The sequence below is a fragment of the Rhamphochromis longiceps genome, linkage group LG3 (assembly GCF_057381845.1).
Source record: "Rhamphochromis longiceps isolate RC_006_pf linkage group LG3, R_longiceps_female_GT1.1, whole genome shotgun sequence".
NCBI classification, from domain to species: Eukaryota; Metazoa; Chordata; class Actinopteri; order Cichliformes; family Cichlidae; genus Rhamphochromis; species Rhamphochromis longiceps.
Window position 1 is genome coordinate 32,924,245 of NC_140559.1, and position 20,861 is coordinate 32,945,105.

The following is a 20,861-nucleotide window of genomic DNA, read 5'->3' on the forward strand; positions in this document are numbered from 1 at the left end:
GTCCTCCAGCCAATCCAGGTGTCCTTGCATGGGATGGGAAGAATAGCCGTAACACAGTCGTTATCAGGGAGTTGTTTTGGTGGGCTCCAGCCTCGGGCCTGAGCAGCTGGCGCCGTGGTGTCCAAATGTTGAATATTGTTGATTTCTCCTTTATGCGAGCAGCTCCGAATTTAGCACTCTGACACTGGTCTCTCGATCTCCCGTTGGAGAGCCGCGAGCCTCCCCATGATGGTATCAAACTTCTGTTCCGTGGTGTTGTCATTCTTTTGATTCTGAGACCTCACAACTGCAGTGAGCCGTTCTGCAATGTGATCCAACTTTCGCTCAAGGGTGTCAATATGAGCAGGCCTTTCTCTGATGTATCCCATCATACGCTCAGTGGTGTTAGTTTGAGCCTTCACGGCAGCTGTAAGCGTCTCCAAGGTGTTAACCATACTGCGTTCGGTGTGAGAGGTCGCGCCTCGACCCATCGCTTCAATTCCAGCGGTCAGCCTTGGGGGGGGTTTGAACAGCTGGTTCCGCTCTCTTATTTCTCCGATAAGTCAGGGCCAAGCCAGCTCCGATCAGCAAGAACCCTGTTATCATGGTTCCGAATAGGTAGATATCTTCAGCGTCCTCGATAGACAGTCCCGCCAGGCACAAGATCCTCCAGGTCTGCCACCCGTCCATCGTGTATCCGGCAGGGAAAGTCCCTCCAGGGCACTCAGGCTCTCCCGAGCCCAGACTTCTCGTTGAGAAGAGGGTGTCAATAGCATTCAGAGACCAGTTGATCAAATCCATAATTCTCTTTTAGGTTTTAGAGAATGACAGTGAGAGACTGTTCGAGGGAAAAGTAATGCACACAAGACAAGACAAGGACACAAGAGGCTAAGCAGGGAAGATAAGGGTGAGGAGGAGAGGAGAAAAAGTGCGACCGCCTTCACTGAGAGCCAAGAGAAGAAGAATATGTTGTAATATGTAATATGTATATGTAATATGATTAGTGACTTTTGATGGACAAACTTTAACTTCACAAGTTCCAGATTACAAATTGTGGCTGTCTTCTGACAGAGTGTGTTAGGAAAACCACAATATAGACACTGACTTGGATGCAGTTTTGCTCTATTCTAACAAATTCTAAGTGGAAAACAACCATCATCCACTTTAGTGAATCATATTGAAACATTTTGTTGGTTTAAAATCAGCACATTTTGAGGTAAAACAGCTTCTCGTACCTTTAACGTCACTCCTGCTCGGTCCTTCCTGTGTCTGATTATCAAGACACTCAGGCTGTTGCTGTTGCCCAGCAGAGGCAGCATCAACATCGGGCTGGCTCTCTGGTTTCTCCTCTGTTTTTTGGCTGTCTGGTTTGTCGTCACTTGACAGTACAGATATGTTTTTGTCCAGTGACGAGGACTCGAGTGAAGCGGCAGACAGTGATTCTGTTTCTGCATCTTCTCTCTCGTGTGTTGCGACCCCTTTTTTCCCTCTAACAGATTTTCTCACTGCAGGAAAAGAAAAAGAAATACTTGAGATTTACAATTTAGTCCTCTGACCAGATTGTACAGTTTTGTGCACATTCTTAGTGGCAGCAGTCTTCAGGAACAGTTCTCCAGGCTTCTTGATGAACATTCAAAGCTCTTCTTCAGATCTGGACTGCCTTTAGATCAGGGGTGTCAAACATAAGGCTGAAGGCCCAGAATCTTTTTTTTTTTTTTTTTTTTTAAATAAAACTGTGACTTGTATTATGTGTCTGTGGTCTGGGAGAGAGTCCTGTAACTGTCTCCCTGCAAAATACAGTATATAATGACCAATGTTGGGCAATTAATTATACAGTTACTTCTTCAAAAAAGTTACTGAGTTTTGCAAACAACAATGTTTTTTGCAGCTGTTTACCTAAAAATGCAGCCAATGCGGTTTTTTAAACAAACCTTTCAAACAATTTACAGAACAATCAGCTGTTCTGCATCTAATTTAATGCCACACAAATTATTTGTGCCACTCCAAAAAATAATTTCTGTCCACTATGAGATAAAGGAGAACAAGCCTGATACCTGCAGGCCTGGCAACAGGAGATGTATCACTCCTGTAACATCGCATTGTTCTGACACACACAACAAAACTTTTGACTACACTACACACTAACTACACAAGATTTGCGCTAAACGCTGCAAATCTCTCACATCTCAAAACACCGCCGTCACTCCTAAAACTTCCTCCCGTTTCTTAACAACTAAATGCCATGTTTTGATTGGTCGACATGGTACATTTTTCGACCAATGGGAAAGGGTGGGGTGTTTTGGTTTTGTTTTAGCTCACAGGCTTTCGAGCGTTTTCCTTATAAAACGCAGTTTTTACCGTTTCTTCCCGCAGTAAATCTAAACAACGGTAGTATTCAGGAAGAAAACCAAACATTGCAGATTTTTTTTTATCATAACTCTGGTTTTACGTGGCCTATCAACACAATTTAAAAACTGTCCACACTTTTTCCGTCAATTGTTCCATCTCTCCTGCTCACATCTCCAATGTTTGTACACGTTGTCATTAACGTGGCTTCACTCCGCATCAGCCACGCCGCTTTGCTAGCTAAAACACCGGTGTCGGCACATATTTAATTTAATTTCAATTCAGGTTAGAATTTTTTTTGTGTGTGCGCAACGCAGATTTTCTCTGCGCAGAGACACGTGCGCAGCTTAGAGGGAACATTGCTTTTAACTGTATTTAAATAGGTTTCACAGAGTCTCCTGCTGATAAAGACTCCCTCACAGTCATTCATACTACACAAAAGTAATTAACTAAGAGATAAATAATTAAATGACAGAAAAGTCTTGTAAAAGCTAAGATATCCACCGTCACTCTGTAGGAGCTTCTGACTCTGAAGTAGACTTCCTGTTTCCCCCACTGTGTTCCTGTCAGTTATTTTCAGGTTTTACTCTTCCCTCTATAACTGACGTATCTAATCATATTTAACTAACACAGTGGGAAGAGGGTCAAGTTGACAGGTGGATAATTTAGATTTTTTTTTTTTTTAAAGCCTGTCTTCCCTCGTTAGCTCCTCTCATAACCAGTATTATCCGTTCCTCCCTTAAAATTGGAATGGTCCCTTCATGTCAGAAAAAGGCTTCTGTTATTCCAACTCTCAAAAAGCCTGGTGCAGACCCCAAAAACTTTGATAGTCTTCGCCCTATATCAAATCTTCCCTTTATTTCAAAAATTCTTGAAAAAGTTGTCGCCTCCCAGCTTCACTTACATTTCAATGACCATAATCTCTATGAACAATTTCAATCTGGTTTCCACCCCAATCATAGCACAGAAACTGCTTTGTTAAGGTCAACCAATGACCTTCTGATGGCAGCTGATTCTGGTCTACTATCCATCCTCATTCTTCTTGATCTTAGTATGATACCATTTCTCACAATATCCCCCTGAACCGGTTAGCATCCATTGTCATTCGTCATACCCATTTGCTTGGTTTGCCTCATATCTTTCAGACCGCACTCAGTTATATCCAATTTAAATCCCACTCTTCAAGTCTCTATCCTGTTTCTGCTGGTGTGCCCCAGGGTTTAGTATTAGAGCCTCTTTTATTCATTATTTACATGCTCCCTCCTGATCATATATTGCGAAAATATAATATAAATTACATATAAATATAAACAGAGCTTTCAGTCGCTCTGCTCCACGGCTCTGGAACTCTCTTCATCAAGCCATAAGAAATATAGACTCTCCTCCCGTATTTAAGTCACAGCTCAAAACACATCTGTTCAAACTGGCTTATTCGCTTTAGTAGTGATTTTATCTGTTGTCAAGTTCTGTTTTGCAATTTTAACTTATTTTATGTATTTTATGACTATTGCTCCTTTTAATTTTGTTCTTTTGTAAGGCGCCCTCAAATAAAATGCAGTATTATTATTATTAATACAAGGTCCAGTTTTTCCAAAGACTACAATAGAAATGTTATCCACGGTACATTTTCTGTGAATTACACATCTATCATGTAGTTTCATGGGTCCAGCCCACTTAACATCAAAGTGAGCTGTATGTGCCCCATGATGAAAAAGGAGTTTGACACCCACGCTTTAGATGATCCCACATTCCATTAAAGCTTGAGTTCTGGTGAAGCCAATCCGTGACTGATAGTGTTCCACCATGTGTTTTTCTACCCAGGTATGATTTTACTGCCGTGTGTCTGTAACCATTGTCATGCTGTCGTGAAGCTGTTTCCAATTTGTTGATTGACAGCACTACATGGCATTAGATTACAACTGGCTCATCACATGACTAAGGTTCCTTTTTTTGTCCTTGAATGATTCATAAGTCAGTGTTAAGTGGCTTAACAAACAAACAACAACAAAAACATTCCTCTGAAAATGCTCAGGTATAAAGACTGGACTGAAAATCAGTGAATAAAAGCAGCTGAAGTCAAAAGAAAAACTTTGAAAGACTAGGGAACATTTCCTCAAGATTATTTAACAAAGTAACAAAGTATGAAGAAATGAGAAGTGGCTCAATATTTCTGCACAATTATGTAAACCAGAAAGCTGTGCTTGTGTTACCAGGGATCTGTCTAGTCCTCTTCCTGGCTTGGCCACTTGTCCTGGTTCTAATGGCTTTCTTGTCCTTGTCTTCATCTCTTTTCAAGTTCACATTCTCCTCTAATATGAGATACAAAAACAAAGACTCACATTAATGCAAAACAGTTTGCCATTTTCTTTCTTAGTAAATTTAGGAGTAAACTTTACAAGATTCACACAACAGACTAGTACACAATGCTTTCCATTTAAAAAAAAAAATCTATAGTGATAATAATCTGCCAATCAAAACACACCAAAATCAAACTGTCTTGGCTAACAAAGCATGTAACGGGTGATAGATTTGTCTTTAATAGAGTGTCTTACCTTTAATTTTAAATTTCTGTTAGGCTGTAAGCAGATGTCAGTTTATTTGCACCTTAAAATAATTAGTAATTTAGCTTTTATGGTTAGAGTTCCATTATACTGGAAACCTTTAGCTGTTAACACAATCCATTTCACCTGGTTTATGTCTTATCTGCTTTAAGATGTGCTGCTCCTTCTACCAATGAAGGCACCACTGTTTATGCCTGCTTATCATACCTACCATGTACAAACAGTCATGTGAAACGAAGTTTACACGAGACTTTGTGCTGTCCTTTGAAAAACTATGGTAAATGGCCTGTATTTGTATAGCACTTAGTCCCCAAGGACCCCAAAGCGCATTACACTACATTCAGTCATCCACTCATTCACACACACTGGTGATGGCCAGCTACATTGTAGCCACAGCTGCCCTGGGGTGCACTGACAGAGGCAAGTCTGCAGAACACTGGCACCACCGGGCCCTCTGACAACCACCAGTAGGCAACAGGTGAAGTCTGTCGGAGCCGGGGCTCGAACCCGGCAACCTTACACAATCAAACTGCCAACTGCCACGATCACCCTATGTACAGTCCATGTTTCAATCGCTTCTATAACCAGCTTTAGCTAAACTGAAGGAATCATTTTCTTTGTGACTTCATCAGTCTCTCACATCGTTGTGGGAAAAATTTGGCCCACACCTCTGTTGCTTCAGTTTATTGAGGTTGGGGATACACATTTACGCACAGCATTCTTAAGGTCCCAAACCAGCATTCCAATCAGGTTGAGGTCTCGACAGGACTGGGCAATTTCAACACCTTGATTCTTTTCTTTGTCAGACATACAGAGGAGTTCATGGTTGACTCTGGGAATGCAATGTGCCCAAGGTTTATAAAAGAAACCCAAAGGTGTTTAAAGGACATTATTCCACAGGTTTGTATGGCTTCTTCAGATGTAACTTGACCATGCACCAGAGCAGCAAACTAAACTTTAGTAAAGGAGGTCACGCCTGCTGATGATTAATTAATCAACTGACTCTAATTAGAAACCTGTTGCCTGCTGCTAATTTATGACATTTTTTATGGAAGCAGTAAGAAGACTAACACAAACCTGCATTGTCATCACGTTTGCGTTTATTAGATCTTGAGATTTTCTGAGCCTCCTTTTTGACACCCTTCTCATTCTCATCATGCACTGCTTCATTCACATTTGACAAAGTCTAAAAAGAGAAAACCAAAATGTTTGGCATCAAGATTTATGTTATCAGAACAAAGATTTCTCGAAGAAAGAAAAATGTTTGCAACAGTTTAAATGCTAACATTACCTCTTGGTTTAAGGACTTCACTGACTGGCTATCTGGGTTGAGTTGGCAGACCTCATGTCCCTCCTCCTCTTCTTCACCAATCTCATCCAATGTGACAAACTCCTGCAGCTCATCCTCCGTAATCTCCCTATTCCACTCTTCTCCCTCCAAAAAACCTTTGTCTCCACCCTCATCTGCCCCCACCTCATCCAGAGTCACTAGCTCAGATGTGTCATCCAAAAAAGTTTTCTCAATATATTTCCTTGGTCTTTCCAACGTTGTGTTTTCTGAAGTTGCAGGTCGATTATTCCTATCATCATCTTCCACAGGGTGTATTTCATAGGTAGAGTCTTCCCTTAAGTCTTTTATCAAGGCATCACTCTTTGTTGTTGGTGTCTTCTCGGTCGGTGGCGTTGTCTCCTCATTTTCTGTATTTTTCTCAGGATCCTGTTTCTGGGAATGTACAGCCCATGTGGTTCTCCTTCTTGCTGTAGTCTTGTCTTTTGTTGGGACTTCTTTAGCCGTTCTTTCCTTTCTCCCACTGGTAGATTGTTCTGTAATGGCTGAATTGCTGTTGTCAGTCTCTACCGCTTCTGGCTTTTTAGATTGTTCTGTGTATGTCAGTTTGTCCTTTTTGTATCCTCTAGCAGACCTTCTACTATCAGACCTTTCTGCAGTAAAAGCATCTTGAATTGGTTCATCTTTATCAAAGTTTACTTTCCCATGAATGATCTTTTCAGTGTCCTTGAGAATATTTCTGTCTTTTTCTGTATTGCTTTTCTTTGTCTCATATTTTTTCTCCATCTTGTCCTCTTTTATTGGTAATTTCCCCTCCTCTTCACTTTTAGATGTTCTGGACCTTGATCCACTCCTCCTTGTTGGTCTATCATCTCTTTTAGGTTCATTGGATTTATCTGTTCTTTTTTCCTTGTTGTCTGCCTCCAATTTGGTCTCTGTGGTTGCTGGCTCATCTTCCACAGAATCAATTACCTGGTAAGCTTCTTCCTCTTCTTCTGTGGCTTCTTTAGATACTTGGGTGCCGAGGGTTTCAAATTTTTGGTTATCATCTTCTATTTCAGTCAGATCATCAACTGAATCCAGTATCTCAAATGCTTCAGTAGCATCTGTTGAAGTTTTTTGGATGTCTTGACATTCAATGTACTGTTTTATTTCATTTCGGATTGTGGATTTTATATCGTCTAAAATCTGATAACCTTCCCCATGCAATGTGTGGCTTTGTTTAGGTCCTGAATACTTGGTTTTAGCACAGCCATCTTGATTTCCATCGTCATCCAGCTGTTCTTCTGTTTGATCATCAACTGAATCAATGACTTGGTAAGTTTCACCATCTTCCTCCTCCTCCTCAATACATTTTCCGACATAATCCCCTGCCGCAATGCCCTCTCCTGACACGTTGTGGTCAGACTTTGCTGTTGCACACTCTGTGTTTTTTTTCTCTGATTCATTAGAATATTGAATCTTTACAGATGCCTCAATATCTGATGTTGATGCCATCTCTGACAAATGGGTCTTGTGGCCTGAGGATACAGTGTGTGGTCTTCTGGCTGAGGATTCTGTCTTGTGTGGCTGTGCTCTGCGAAAAGGCGATGCATGAATTTCGACAGGCAGCGAAGAAGAGAATAAAGGGGTCTTAGTGGCCTGAGCAGATTGCATAGATGTGGTATTGAATTTGGTTGGTTCAGATGAGCCTTTTTGTTTTTTTGGTGAGTCAGTGGTCAAGCCTAAAGACAGGGTGCTTTTCTCTGAAGCTTCAGTGGGCTTGGATTCAGAAGATAAAGCAGCTGAGTTCTTAGACTGTTTCAAGGATCTTGTTGAGATCTTCTTGGCAGAAGATGAAACATCTGAGTTTTGTCTTTTTCTTTTCTTTCTGGAGATCTGCTCAGATGAGAAGGTGCCTTGGTTGTCATCCACATCCTCAACAATTTCATCAACAGTGACAAAACTCTCAAAATTCTGCTCATCAAAAAGCTGAGCGTCTGAAGAAATAGAATAATCATTATAACTATCAGTTGAATCCAGTATCTCAAAGGTTTGTTGTTCAGTACCCTCTTTTACAGTGTTGTCTCCCTCTTCAAGAGGCTGTTTTTTACCTTCTGCAATTAAGCCAGCGTCTTTGGAGGCTTTGGATGATTCCTTCAAAAGCGTTATTTCATCTTTCCCCTTGATTCCATCTCCCCTGCTCTCTGCTTCATTTTTGTCACAAATGTCCACTACCAGAATCAAATCTTCAGACAGCTGCTTTACTGTAAAACTTTCATTTTTGGCCAAAGGATTGGACTCTTGAACTGTAGTTATTTGGTGTCTGATATCATTGTCTAGCACTTTGCGAGAAGCATCCAATTCAATTTCACTGCACTCTTTTAAACATGCGTCATCATCATTAACACTGTCCAAGACCTGAAAGCCTCCTTCATGTAATTCTTGGCCTTGCTCAGGTCCAGGTGTCTGACTTATCTCCGACTCAATAGTTTCCCCAGCAATGCCTTTTATTGAAACTTTGTGGTTTGAGATCGTTTTGACATTAGAAGACAACCTGCTTTTCAAAGTGGATTTCCTTGTCTTAGATGAGGAAGGTGACAAAGAAATCTTGAAGCCTTTCAAGGATTTTAATGAGGTTTGTTCGGCAGAGGATAACACATCTGTGCTTTGGTCCTCCCCCGAGTCATCGAAAATCTCATCAACAGTGACAAAATTCTCCAAGTTAAAATTTTGCTCATCAAAAAGGGTGGTATCTGAAAAGACTTGGTCATCGATGCGATCATTAGCCGAGTCCAGTGCCTCAAAGCCTTCTTCTTCAGTACTATCTGGTGAAGCTTCTTTGATGCTTTGATGTTTAACATTTGTCATTTGGCCAGAGTCTTTGCAGGTTTCTCCTGAAAGCATCTGTTGTTCTTTTTCTTTCCCCCACCTTCCATCGCCCCTGCTCCTTGAAGCTTGATTCTTACTTTTGTCCAGCACTTCGTTTCTCTCAGCCAAATCTTCAGCAACAGATTTATCAGAATTATCTACTTGAATCACATGCTCCTCGGACAGCTGCATCAATGTGGAACCTTCATCTTTAACTGTTTGAGTGGCCTCTTGGACTGTTGCTGTTCGGTCTTCAGTTACACCGTCTAGTGCTTTGAAAGGCACATCTATTTCCATTTCACCAAACTCCTCAGGACTTTCATCTTCAATACTGTCCAAGACCTTATAGCCACCTCCAAAGAATTTCTGGCCTTGCTCAAGAGCAGATGACTGGCTTGACTTTGACTCAACAATTTTCAAAGCAATGCCATTGGCTGAAAGTTTGTGGTCAGATGTTACCACTAAACTCTCTGTTGGTTTTGCTTGTTCTTCATTTGGCTGACAAGTCTCAACTCCACTTAGAGCTGCTTTTGATGCACAGGTCCTAAAACCTGAATACAAAACTTGCAATGCTCTGGCTGGAGATTTTGGGTTACTTGATGCTGCTTTTTCCACAGAGGAGGCAGGAGTTTCCATAGCCATACATAAACTGCTCCTCGCAGTGGCTTTCATTGACTTGGATAAGGAATGTGAGAAAGAAGAATAAGTTGCTGAGCTCTTGGAGTCTTTCAGGGATCTTGTAGAAGTCTGCTTTACAGGAGATGAAACATTTGAACCTTGCCTTTCACTTTTCATTCTAGAGTTCTGTTTAGATGAAGCCGTGCTTGGGTGGTCTAAGGCCATATCTTCCACATCATCAACAATTTCATCAACAATTTCATCAACAGTGACAAAGTCCTCCAAGTTGAAATTTGGCTCATCAAAAAGATTGGTGTTTGATGAGGCATGGTCATCAGTATGATCATCAGTTGAATCTAATATCTCAAAGGTTTCATGATCAGTACTATCTGATGAATTGTCTTTCATGTCTCTGTTGTCAGCATCTTTGGACGCTTTGCAGGATTCTTCTGAAAACATTTCTTCCTTTTCTTTTCTTCTTCTATCTTCTGTTTGGCCTCTCGGGTTTTGGTTGCTACTTGTAATTGACATTTCAATTTTATCAGCTGCATCTAGAACTGTAGATTTATCAGAATTTTCCATTATCTGAATCTTGTTTTCCTCAACCTCTCTTTTCTCTGCTGAGTCTTCATTTTCAACCAGACGATCATCCTCTTGATTGGTAGCTACTTGGTGTTTAGAAACCCCATGTAATAGTTGGACAGAAGCATCCAATCCAATTTCACTCCATTCCTTTGAACAGGTTTTGACTGCATCTGTATCGCTCTCCATGACTTGACTGTCCAACTTATGCAGTCTATGGCCTTTCTCAGGTCCAGGTGACTGCCTTGACTCTGACTCAACAGAACTTGTTTCTTTGTGCAGCTTATATGTGTCAACCGATGTCTCAGCTTCTGCTGCTGATGCCATCTTTAATGAATGCGCCCTGCAATCTGAGGATGAAGTATGCAGTGCTCTGGCTGGGGACTTTAACTTGCTTGGGTGTGTTTTCCTACAAGTTTCAAAAGACTGAGAAGATGAGGAGGTAGAGGTCTTAAAGACATTAGAAGACAAATTTCCTTTCACTGTGATGTGAGTTGGCACGGGTGAGGAAGAAGAGGAGGCAATGTGAGAGCTCTGCCTTTCTCTTTTCCTTTCAGAGTTCTGCTTATGAGAAGAGCGGCTTTGGTGGCTGAAGGCTGCTTCTCCCGTGTTGTCACCAATTTCATCAACAGTGACAAAGTCCTCTAAACTGAAATTTAGCTCATCAAAAATATGTGTTTCTGAAGAAACATGGTCATCAGTGTCATCATCAATTGAATCCAATATCTCAAAGGTTTCTTGTTTAGCACAATCTGCATCGCATGACATGTCTTTGTTGACTTGTTCTTCAACATTTAGGATTTGGCCCAAATTTTCGAGGGCTTTAAAAGACCTCTGCATTTCTCCTTGTGTTTGTATGGTTGTTCGAGCTCCCTTGATCCTTGGACTTTGGTTCGTTCTTGAATCTAACACATCCTTATCAGTGGCATCTTCTTGAGAGTCCTCTTTAACTACAGATGCTTGGTCCTCGGTAACACTATCCATCACCTGGTAAGAGTTTCCTTGCTCTTGTACACACCCAGATAAATTGGTTTCAGTGCCATCTTGGCTTCCGTCTTCATTCATCTGTTCATCCAATTGATCCTCAATCGAGTCCAGGATTTGGTAATCTTCAAAGTCCTCCTCCTCAGGATACTTGCCAGAATAATAATTTCTGCATTCTTCTTCCGTCCTCTCCTTCGACTCTTTGAGTATGCCATTGTTAAAATCAATTTCTAGATTCGGTTTTTGGCTTGTCAACTCTAACCCCTGACTATGTGCAGCTGAATGTATAGCTAATGATGTTTCTGTTCTATTTGTCTCTGTAGTAATGCCCTCTGCTAACACTTTACCCGACTTCCCTACTGCACTTTCTTTGGGTTTTGCTTCTTCGTCTCTATGAAGCTGATATGTCTCTACTGTCACATCTGCTGCTGCTGCTGTTGATGAAGAAGGCTTACAGCTAACGGATGGAGAATGTAAGGCTATCTCTGGAGACTCTGGATTTTCTGGCTGTGCTGTTTGGCAAGGGAAGGGAGGAGTTTCAATAGATTGTAGAGAAGAAGAGACAGAGGTCTGGCTGACACTAGGAGATGAGCTGCTCGTCGAGTCGTTCAAGGGCCTTGTTGAGATCTGTTTTGTAGTGGTCGACACAACCAGGCTTTGGTTTTCTATTTCCACTCCGCAGGTCTGCTTAACCAGTTAAAGAGATGAGTTATTTTCAATTACATAACTGAGCTATTTAAAAAAAAAAAAAAAAAAAAAAAAAAAAAAACTAATAAAAGGGACCACAGAAGACTGTCACTAATAAACTCTAAGATATATTATCATATCTAGGGATGGGTATGGTTTAGGTTTTATCCGATACCAGTACCAAACCGGTACTTTTGAAATGGTGCCAGTGCTTAAACGGTGCTCGAACCGGTGCTTAAAGAATGGAGAACACAAAATTGGTCCAAAAACCTCTCATGTTCAGCTGTTTTTTGTAAAAAGATAACAATGTTAGCCTTTTCAGCAGCTATAGGGGATTTATGGCATCACTCTTGGCTGGAAGCAGTGCTTAAACAATGGAAAAAACAAACTTTGTCCAAAAACCTCTCATGTTTAGCTGTTTTCCACTTTTTCTTTGGTCATTTTAGCCTTTTTGGCCAGGGTGAAGGGAGTATCTGCCATCAAACAAGAAGACAGCCGCATGTAGCTATGATGATGTTTGCTAGTTCACCTTACATGCATTAATGTAATAACGTGGTTAGCCTACTCAACGTAAATTACACACGAACTACATTAAGCTACTCACGCAGGGAAGAACTGCTGTGTCTGCCATCATCATCCGTCATCATTTCTGCTACACTGGCAGGGCTAGAGGGCAGGACTCTAATCTTCGGGTTTTTGGGGGATGTTGCTAACCCCGGGTCCGATAACAGGCACCACACCCGCAGTAGATGTGCACGGTCTCGCGGCAAGCTATCAAATACGGCGCATTTCTCGGCTTTTAACAAAATGCTATACGTCGCCATGTGTTTCATCAGATTTGAGGAGTTACCTCCGTTGCACAGTATCACCTTAAAGCACTTGTTGCAGGCTGCTGAGTTTACATCTTTTGCTGTGAAGTACAGCCAGACTTTGACCGCTTCACTTTGGGCATTTTTAATCTTTAGCTCTGCTCTAAAAGAACGTACGTACCTGGGCCCACCTACTACGCTCGCAAAGGTAAAATGATTGGCTGGAATCCAAAGTGTATGACATCTCAGGAAAAGAAAAAAGCACCGCAATGTGCGCTGCTTTTCGGTCTGGTTACTACCGGTGCCATTACCGGTACCCATCCCTAATCATATCATAGTTTAGTGGGTTTGATTCTATATACACTGTATGTTTATGCATATATGCAGACCAAATTTGAAGGTAGAAGTAAGGAACTCACCTTTTCTTCCATTTTCTCTTTACCCAAGTCACTTCTAGAGGTTGTTTCTCTCTTGCTGGGGCTCTAAAAAGATAAAGATTGCTTACTACTTTACTTCACAAAAATATGGCAGGTCATAGTTAGAACATTTTTGGCACTTTGCAAATACACTTTTTGCCAGATATTACCATTTTATCCACAGTCTGTGTCTTGGTTCCCTGAATCAATATGGGCTCGTCAGCATTAATATAAGGAAGTTCTTTGATCATTTCCTTAGACTTTGTCAGACTTCTGACTTGAGGAGCAGGGGTAGAAGCAGCTGAAAAAGTTCTTCCATCAGCAGAGGTGACTGAAATTACTGGTGACCCTTCTTCCCCTACCCTCCCTTCTGCCTTCTCTACATCCTGACTCGCCTGAAGAGCAACGGTGGATGTTATAATCTCAGTTCCTGGTTTATCACTGGCTTCTTCCATTTCTTGGTCACTTGTTGCACTTTGTCCTGCTGTGAGAGACTTAGAAATGTTCAAACTAACTGATACTGCTGGTTGAGCAGAACCAGAGGTACTTGTTTGCTGAAGAGTTTGCTCCCCTTTATCAGAAAGAGAAGACTGTGCTCCACTTATCACAGTCGGGAACTTAACATCTGTGGTGTCCAGTTCAAGATTTACTTTAATCTCACTGGAGTCTTGCAGACGCTGTTTTAGGCTCTTCAAACTAAAATCAAAAGCAGAAAATCTTTGTTAGTTGTCCACAAAAAACAAGTTTGTTTTCACAAAAATGGTTACACATAACATGTTACAAAACAGAGAAAGAAACAAATATCATTTCCAATTTTTTGTTCAGCAGTTATTAGCTTAAGACACATTTACATAAACTGCCTGTTTTGTTTCTCCACATCTTTTAGAGCCAGTTCATTATAAAAATTAGAGAAAAAACAAAAAACAACGCACCCCCCCCCCAAAAAAAACCCAACAGGAAACCATACTTTGGCAAAATAATATGAGCCTATTATTTTTTCGTCAAACCAAGAATCCGAAAACCCAAAATGTTTAGTATTAGAACTGTTTTAACTTCTACAGGAGAAGCTGCACCCAGATTCAGGAATTGTCATATTAGAAAGAGAAATACTCACGTTTCAATGCGACGAACTTTTTTCCTGTATAGAGGATAAAAAAGGAGACGGTCTAAGGGTCTATTTTCATAACAAATAAATACGTAATTTATTCTAATAATTTATTCATCTCTTCCCCTATTTTAGTGAAAGTCATACCAAATTACATTCGTAGATAAATGTTCATTTGAAGCAATCTTCTCCAACACCTCTGTTACAAGACTAGATTCTGCCATCTCAATGTAAATCTGAGAATAGAAATAGTCATAAGAAAAGCCCAAAGACAAAAAGGAAAACGTTTCTTAAAAAGTGATAATAGACATTAACAATTCTTATTTTTTTAAACTCGTTCATGCTTTAGTTTACCCAAGCAAAGGTGCAGTATGAACTACAATATGACTGAACATGAAACGCATACATAGATGGGAACATAGATGCAAAATTTATGCTATAGCGATCCTGACTGAAATACAGTGGGATGCAAAAGTTTGGACAACCTTGTTAATAGTCATTATTTTCCTGTATAAATCGTTGGTTGTTACAATAAAAAATGTCAGTTAAATATATCATATAGGAGACACACACAGTGATATTTAGGAAGTGAAATGAAGTTTATTGGATTTACAGAAAGTGTGCAATAATTGTTTAAACAAAATCAGGCAGGAGCATAAATTTGGGCACTGTTGTCATTTTATTGATTCCAAAACCTTTAGAACTAATTATTGGAACTCAAATTGGCTTGGTAAGCTCAGTGACCCCTGACCAAAATACACAGGTGAATCCAATAATAAGAAAGAGTATTTAAGGGGGTCAATTGTAAGTTTCCCTCTTTTAATTTTCTCTGATGAGTAGCAACATGGGGGTCTAAAAACAACTCTCAAATGACCTGAAGACAAAGATTGTTCACCATCATGGTTTAAGGGAAGGATACAAAAATGTCTCAGAGATTTAAGCCGTCTGTTTCCACTGTTAGGAACATATTGAGAAAATGGACGACCACAGGCTCAGTTCAAGTTAAGGCTCGAAGTGGCAGACCAAGAAAAATCTCAGATAGACAGAAGCGACGAACAGTGAGAACAGTCAGAGTCAACCCACAGACCAGCACCAAAGACCTACAACATCATCTTGCAGCAGATGGAGTCACTGTGCATCGTTCAACCATTCAGCACACTTTACACAAGGAGATGCTGTATGCGAGAGTGATGCAGAGGAAGTCTTTTCTCTGCCCACAGCACAAACAGAGCCGCTTGAGGTTTGCTAAAGCACATTTGGAATAAGGTGCTGTGGACTGATGAAAGTAAAATTTAGTTATTAGGGCATAACAAGGGGCGTTATGCATGGAGGAAAAAGAACACAGCATTCCAAGAAAAACACCTGCTACCTACAGTAAAATATGGTGGTGGCTCCATCATGCTGTGGGGCTGTGTGGCCAGTGCAGGGACTGGGAATCTTGTGAAAGTTGAGGGACACATGGATTCCACTCAGTATCAGCAGATTCTGGAGACCAATGTCCAGGAATCCGTGGCAAAGCTGAAGCTGCGCCAGGGCTGGATTTTTCAACAAGAAACACTACTCAAAACCCACAAAGGCATTCATGCAGAGGAACAAGTACAACGTTCTGGAACGGCCATCTCAGTCCCCAGACCTGAATATTACTGAAAATCTGTCTTGAGTTAAAGAGAGCTGTCCATGCTCAGAAGCCATCAAACCTGAATGAACTAGAGATGTTTTGTAAAGAGGAATGGTCCAAAATACCTTCAACCACACATTGGAACCTACAGGAAGCGTTTAGAGGCTGTAATTTCTGCAAAAGGCGGATCTACTAAATATTGATTTCATTTCTTATTTTGTGGTGCCCAAATTTATGCACCTGCCTGATTTAGTTTAAACAATTTTTGCACGCTTTCTGTAAATACAATAAACTTCATTTCACTTCTCAAATATCACTGTGTGTGTCTTCTATATGATATATTTAACTGACATTTTTTATTGTAACAATCAACGATTTATACAGGAAAATAATGACTATTAACAAGGTTGCCCAAACTTTTGCATCCCACTGTAAGTAAAACCGTTAATGCAGTCATGCAACTGAAAACACAGGGAGGAGGGGGGGGGGGGGGGGGGGGGGGGGTGTAGGTGTGTGTCGTACCCTGTTAGCAAGTGGCAAGAATCTGACAAAAGAACCACTGAATACCACCACTTGCATGACCATCATGATGAGGTCCACAGATGTCTCAGAGATCTCCACACAGATCAGCCGCTCCTCCAGAGGCTCTGAATCTGGAACATGCTGAAAAACAATGAAAAGCTGCTGTTAAGGAGCAGGAAATAGAAAAACTTTTTTTGGATGACTACAGATATAATTAAGTGATAGCTTACTTACAATATTGCTCCATTTCATCAGATTTCTGTACATGACCTCCTACAAAAAGATGTTAAAAGATATTGTCACACACATTGCTATTCTGTAAATTCAATTATCCAACTCATAAACTGTATGCAGTAAACAGCATACAGTTTTAGAAAATGTATAAATTATGTAACTATATCAAACATTTTGAAAAATTATCCAACCAAAATTGTAAAACACGTCCCTATCCCAAAGGTATAATTAAATTTTATTTATATAGTGCCAAATCACAACAGCTGCCTCAAGGTGCTGTAAGGTACATTGCATTACATTTTTAGGTATTTTTTAAGTCATAAATCAAAACATAACATCAAACAGCTTCACAATAGTACCGCAATGTGGGTAAAATTCGGGGCAGAGCATAACGAGTAAATGCACCGGATGAAAGTCAAACTAATTTGCGTCAAACGCCAAATTGAACAAGTGGGTTTTAGGTGCGATTTAAACAATTGAATAGACTCAGACGTAAGGACATCAACTGGGAGATTGTTCCAGAGTCCCCTTTGGGTGGAGCAATGTTTGGCACAGTGTGTTTTGGGGTTTAAAAGCCACAGAAACACGGTATCAAGAAAAAAAAAAAGTGTCTCAACTGTTCCGATACTCCTGACACACACCAGATCAACTAAAGGTTTTCGCTTAGGCAGCGGTTGTCCTTCTCTCCTGGATTGGCTGGAGCTTCCGAGCTTTGACAAAAGTCCAGATAGGATAACCACATTTACGCAGGGCCTTCTTAATGTGATGTTCTTCTGCTTTCCTGGCTGCTTTGTCTGTGGGGATGGTGTTCGCTCTGTGTTGTAGCGTCCCAATGACACCTAATTAATCCTTGGTCCACCCCAAGGATCAGGTCCCCCGACACAAACAGAGTAACATAGTGTACGCTGTCAAGTGCCAGGAGGAGTGCCAGGATTTATAAATCGGGGAAACCATACAACCTCTGGCAAAGCGGATGACACCACACAGAAGAGCTACCTCTTCTGTCTGGTGTCATCTGCAGTTTATTTACACCTATAGGCCAGTGGACACTCTTTCAATGACGAGGATGTACACATCCTGGACAGGGAGGAACGCTGGTTTGAGCGCGGAGTCAAGGAGGCCATTTACGTGAAAAGGGAAAGACCATCTCTGAATCGAGGAGGGGGCCTAAGGGTACATCTTTCGCCATCTTACAATGCTGTGATTGCAGCTACTCCCCAACTCTCTGTGAATGGTACTCATGGCCATTGATCAGTGGGCTTTGATCAGTGGTTGTTGATCAATGGTCATGAGAATTTGCATAATAATGATGAAGGAACCATTGTTCCTTCAGTGTATGGAACGCCAGGACTGCCATAATGAATTAATTAAATACACCATTAAATGATTAATTAAATGTGACAATAATTAATTAAAATTGGAATTAATTAAATAAATAGTTATGACACATGTAATTAATTAATTATTGACACATTTAATTCATTATTTATGTATTTCACATTTTAATTTATTATTGACACATTTAATTATTTAATGATATATTTATTTATTTCATTTTGGCAGTCCTGGCGCCTGGCTCTCATCTTGAAATAATTTTATCTGTCAGCCTCACCCATCAAACTCAGGGGGCGGGGTTAACGCTGCCCATGCAGCTTCTCTAACATTTGATTGGTTGCCGTGCAAAGTAAGTCAAAACAGGTCGATCCTAGATAATCGATTGCTTGTGTAGACTTGGGGCAGCCAGGTATCCCAGAATGCAGATCAAATCACAGGCAGCAATGGTGGTGGTGTAGTTTTAAAATACCCCGTTTTTCTGTCACCAGCTACACTTTTAACAGTGTTTTAGCCGCGAATGTCGCGCCGTATGTCTGGTCAGGTTGTCAACATAGAACATGTTTGCAAAAGTGCTCAGATGTTTTCAGAGATTTCACTAGCTCTGCTAACAATTAGCATGCAGAGTGCACCCAGGGGGTTACGTTAACCGGTTTGTTTACATATTCCACTCTCCGTGTTCCACATGTTGCATTCGCAGATTCTCATTTTCACCGAACGATCGTCTCTTTCCGCCTGGTCTTGTGTCTCTGTGCTTCTGTAACATAAAGAACGAGCTGACATTTTTCTCACGAAGCCTGCGATCAGCTCAACAGACCCTCAGTTTACCTGCATGCATCCTCCTCCTCATCTGTCAGCTGTTTAACACCTGCTGCTAATTCAAGAAACACGCCTACGTTACCTGGTGATAGTCACAGTTTAACTGGGCAGCCGGTGCTCGATATAAAGCAATGTCAGCGCATTTTTCTGCACAAGATAAGTAAATATAGTGTTTTCCCCGAGCGCAGAGCTGCTGGAGTTTGTTTCCTTACAGAGCACTTTATAGGCGAACCAGCGTCATCAGCGGCTGATGTCCAATCACCGGCACACAGCTTTGAAACCTCAGCTGAGTTTTAGCTCTCAGTGGTTAAACGCTGGACTTCATTCACTCAGGTTCTGTCTGTCGGGTCACGTTTACTTCGCTGTTTTATTTACAACTGAGCAAATCGGTTTGGCTGAGGTTAAAGTTACGTTTCACAACTGCATAGTTTCACAGACGTTTAATGGTTCACTGGCACATGTGTTAGACTGAACTATTCGCTTTTCTTTATCTGGTGTGTTTTGGATTTAACAGTGAATTTTGAGATTAAACTGACTTTTAAAATGTTTTTATACAAAGAGGAAAGAGAAGGCGCATTTCCACCGAGAGGAGCAGGGTTTGCAACAGCATGTTCAACATGAAGTCTGCAACCTGGACAGAAATATTATATCATCTGTTTTTTAATAGTTCTTCAACTGTATTCTAAGCACCAGCTGTCTGTTAGAATGTGATTTTTTCTCTCTCTCTGTTGGCAGACGTATAAAAATGCGCAGGAAAATCTGACGTGCATGGCGAACTTCACCGACGATATTTAGGGAGGAATAAACACGCATCAAACATAAATGAACCATTTGCCTGTCTCCATAATTGAGAGCATTTTCTCTTCTTATGTCAACACTCTCTCTCTCTCTCTTTTTTTTTTTTTGCTTTTTCGGTCATGTTATGTTTACCTGTCAAAGGCTTGTTACAAACTATGAAACACATCGTGCAGACTTCTGGATGTTAGAAGAAAACTAATACTGCTCATGAATGAGACTAAAGGCAGGAAGGTGTCCTTTAAAACTAAACATGTTAATAGGACCTCCCTATTTATATCATAGTTTATGATATAGCACGTGTATTTCAGTAATAGCCTGCTGATTTCAGTGTAGTGGTGAACAGTCGCACAGCTCACGTAGGCGTTATCTGTGATACTCCTTAACTATAATTTATCCAAGTTAACTTCAGTTAACCATTCAGACAGTTCTTTTGCAATGAAAAACATAAACACTCATGCTGCCGGTAGGTTTCCTCAGTGCCAGCTGTTAACATTATAGCTGCTTATGCAGTAACCATGGTAACCACGGACTGAGCGGCTGGATCGACGGAGGTCAGACAACAATTTTACATGTATGATCTTAAAACAGGACACAGCCACTATACGTGCTGGCCTCATATCAAATGTGAAGGCAGACTGAGTCTATGTTTGACGTTTGTTTATATCTAATCTTCCTTTTCAAACATTTAAACAGCAGCGAGTCTGCAGCTGAGGGAATACAAACTCAAATTGTCGGAACAGGTTTGCTCGTTTCTTGGATTCATTTGGTGATTTATTAAATGTATAACTGTTATTCTAATCTGCTGCTGAGTCTCTTACACTTTTCTTTATGCTGTATATTTTCACGTCTCTGGAATAGTTGGAAGTTAGATAGTCAGCTGGGAAACTTTGTGTTAACTCATGGAGCTGAGGATATCGTGGATATGCTGACCTCGCTGCGTGGTGTACAGGGCCGTTTACCCTCATGATTAATATTCACTATAAAAATATTAGCCGAACATCATGAAGTCTGTATGTGTTTCATAGTGTCGAACAACCTTTGTGCAGCTAAAGCCAGCAGTTACTACATGACGGAAACACCAACGTTATCTCTTTTACGCGTTTATACACAGGTCACGCTGATTACTGAACAAAAACCCAAAGATCAGATGTTAAACAGATTTATTTGCTCTCTCTCCTCCTTAAACATGTTTTTAATGTTAGTTATAATTCAGAATTGGCGACTGAAACACGTAGGACACATAAGAACATCAGGAAATAAAACATCGATAAATATAACCTCAGTAAAAGAAGTCAGCGGGGGTTACTACAGCT

At 40.7% G+C, this 20,861-nt stretch overlaps 1 protein-coding gene across 6 annotated transcripts in view; it reads right to left on the reverse strand.

The window, feature by feature from the left end:
* LOC146674183 (uncharacterized) overlaps positions 1 to 20,861 on the reverse strand; it is a 49,279-nt gene that overhangs the window by 2,056 nt on the left and 26,362 nt on the right. For 3 of the 6 annotated variants that reach the window (XM_085394577.1, XM_085394553.1, XM_085394561.1), the window contains exons 23-32: positions 16,600 to 16,638; positions 16,366 to 16,506; positions 14,373 to 14,461; positions 14,235 to 14,258; positions 13,291 to 13,816; positions 13,124 to 13,186; positions 6,178 to 11,895; positions 5,964 to 6,072; positions 4,536 to 4,634; positions 1,215 to 1,484 (exon numbers count right to left, since the gene is read on the reverse strand). In XM_085394577.1, coding sequence (XP_085250703.1) covers positions 1,215 to 1,484; positions 4,536 to 4,634; positions 5,964 to 6,072; positions 6,178 to 11,895; positions 13,124 to 13,186; positions 13,291 to 13,816; positions 14,235 to 14,258; positions 14,373 to 14,461; positions 16,366 to 16,506; positions 16,600 to 16,638 — 7,078 coding nt within the window. Of the gene's footprint in view, positions 1 to 1,214; positions 1,485 to 4,535; positions 4,635 to 5,963; positions 6,073 to 6,177; positions 11,896 to 13,123; positions 13,187 to 13,290; positions 13,817 to 14,234; positions 14,259 to 14,372; positions 14,462 to 16,365; positions 16,507 to 16,599; positions 16,639 to 20,861 lie in introns of those variants that run through there. The other 3 variants (XM_085394569.1, XM_085394586.1, XR_014909140.1) reach the window with 3 other exon arrangements.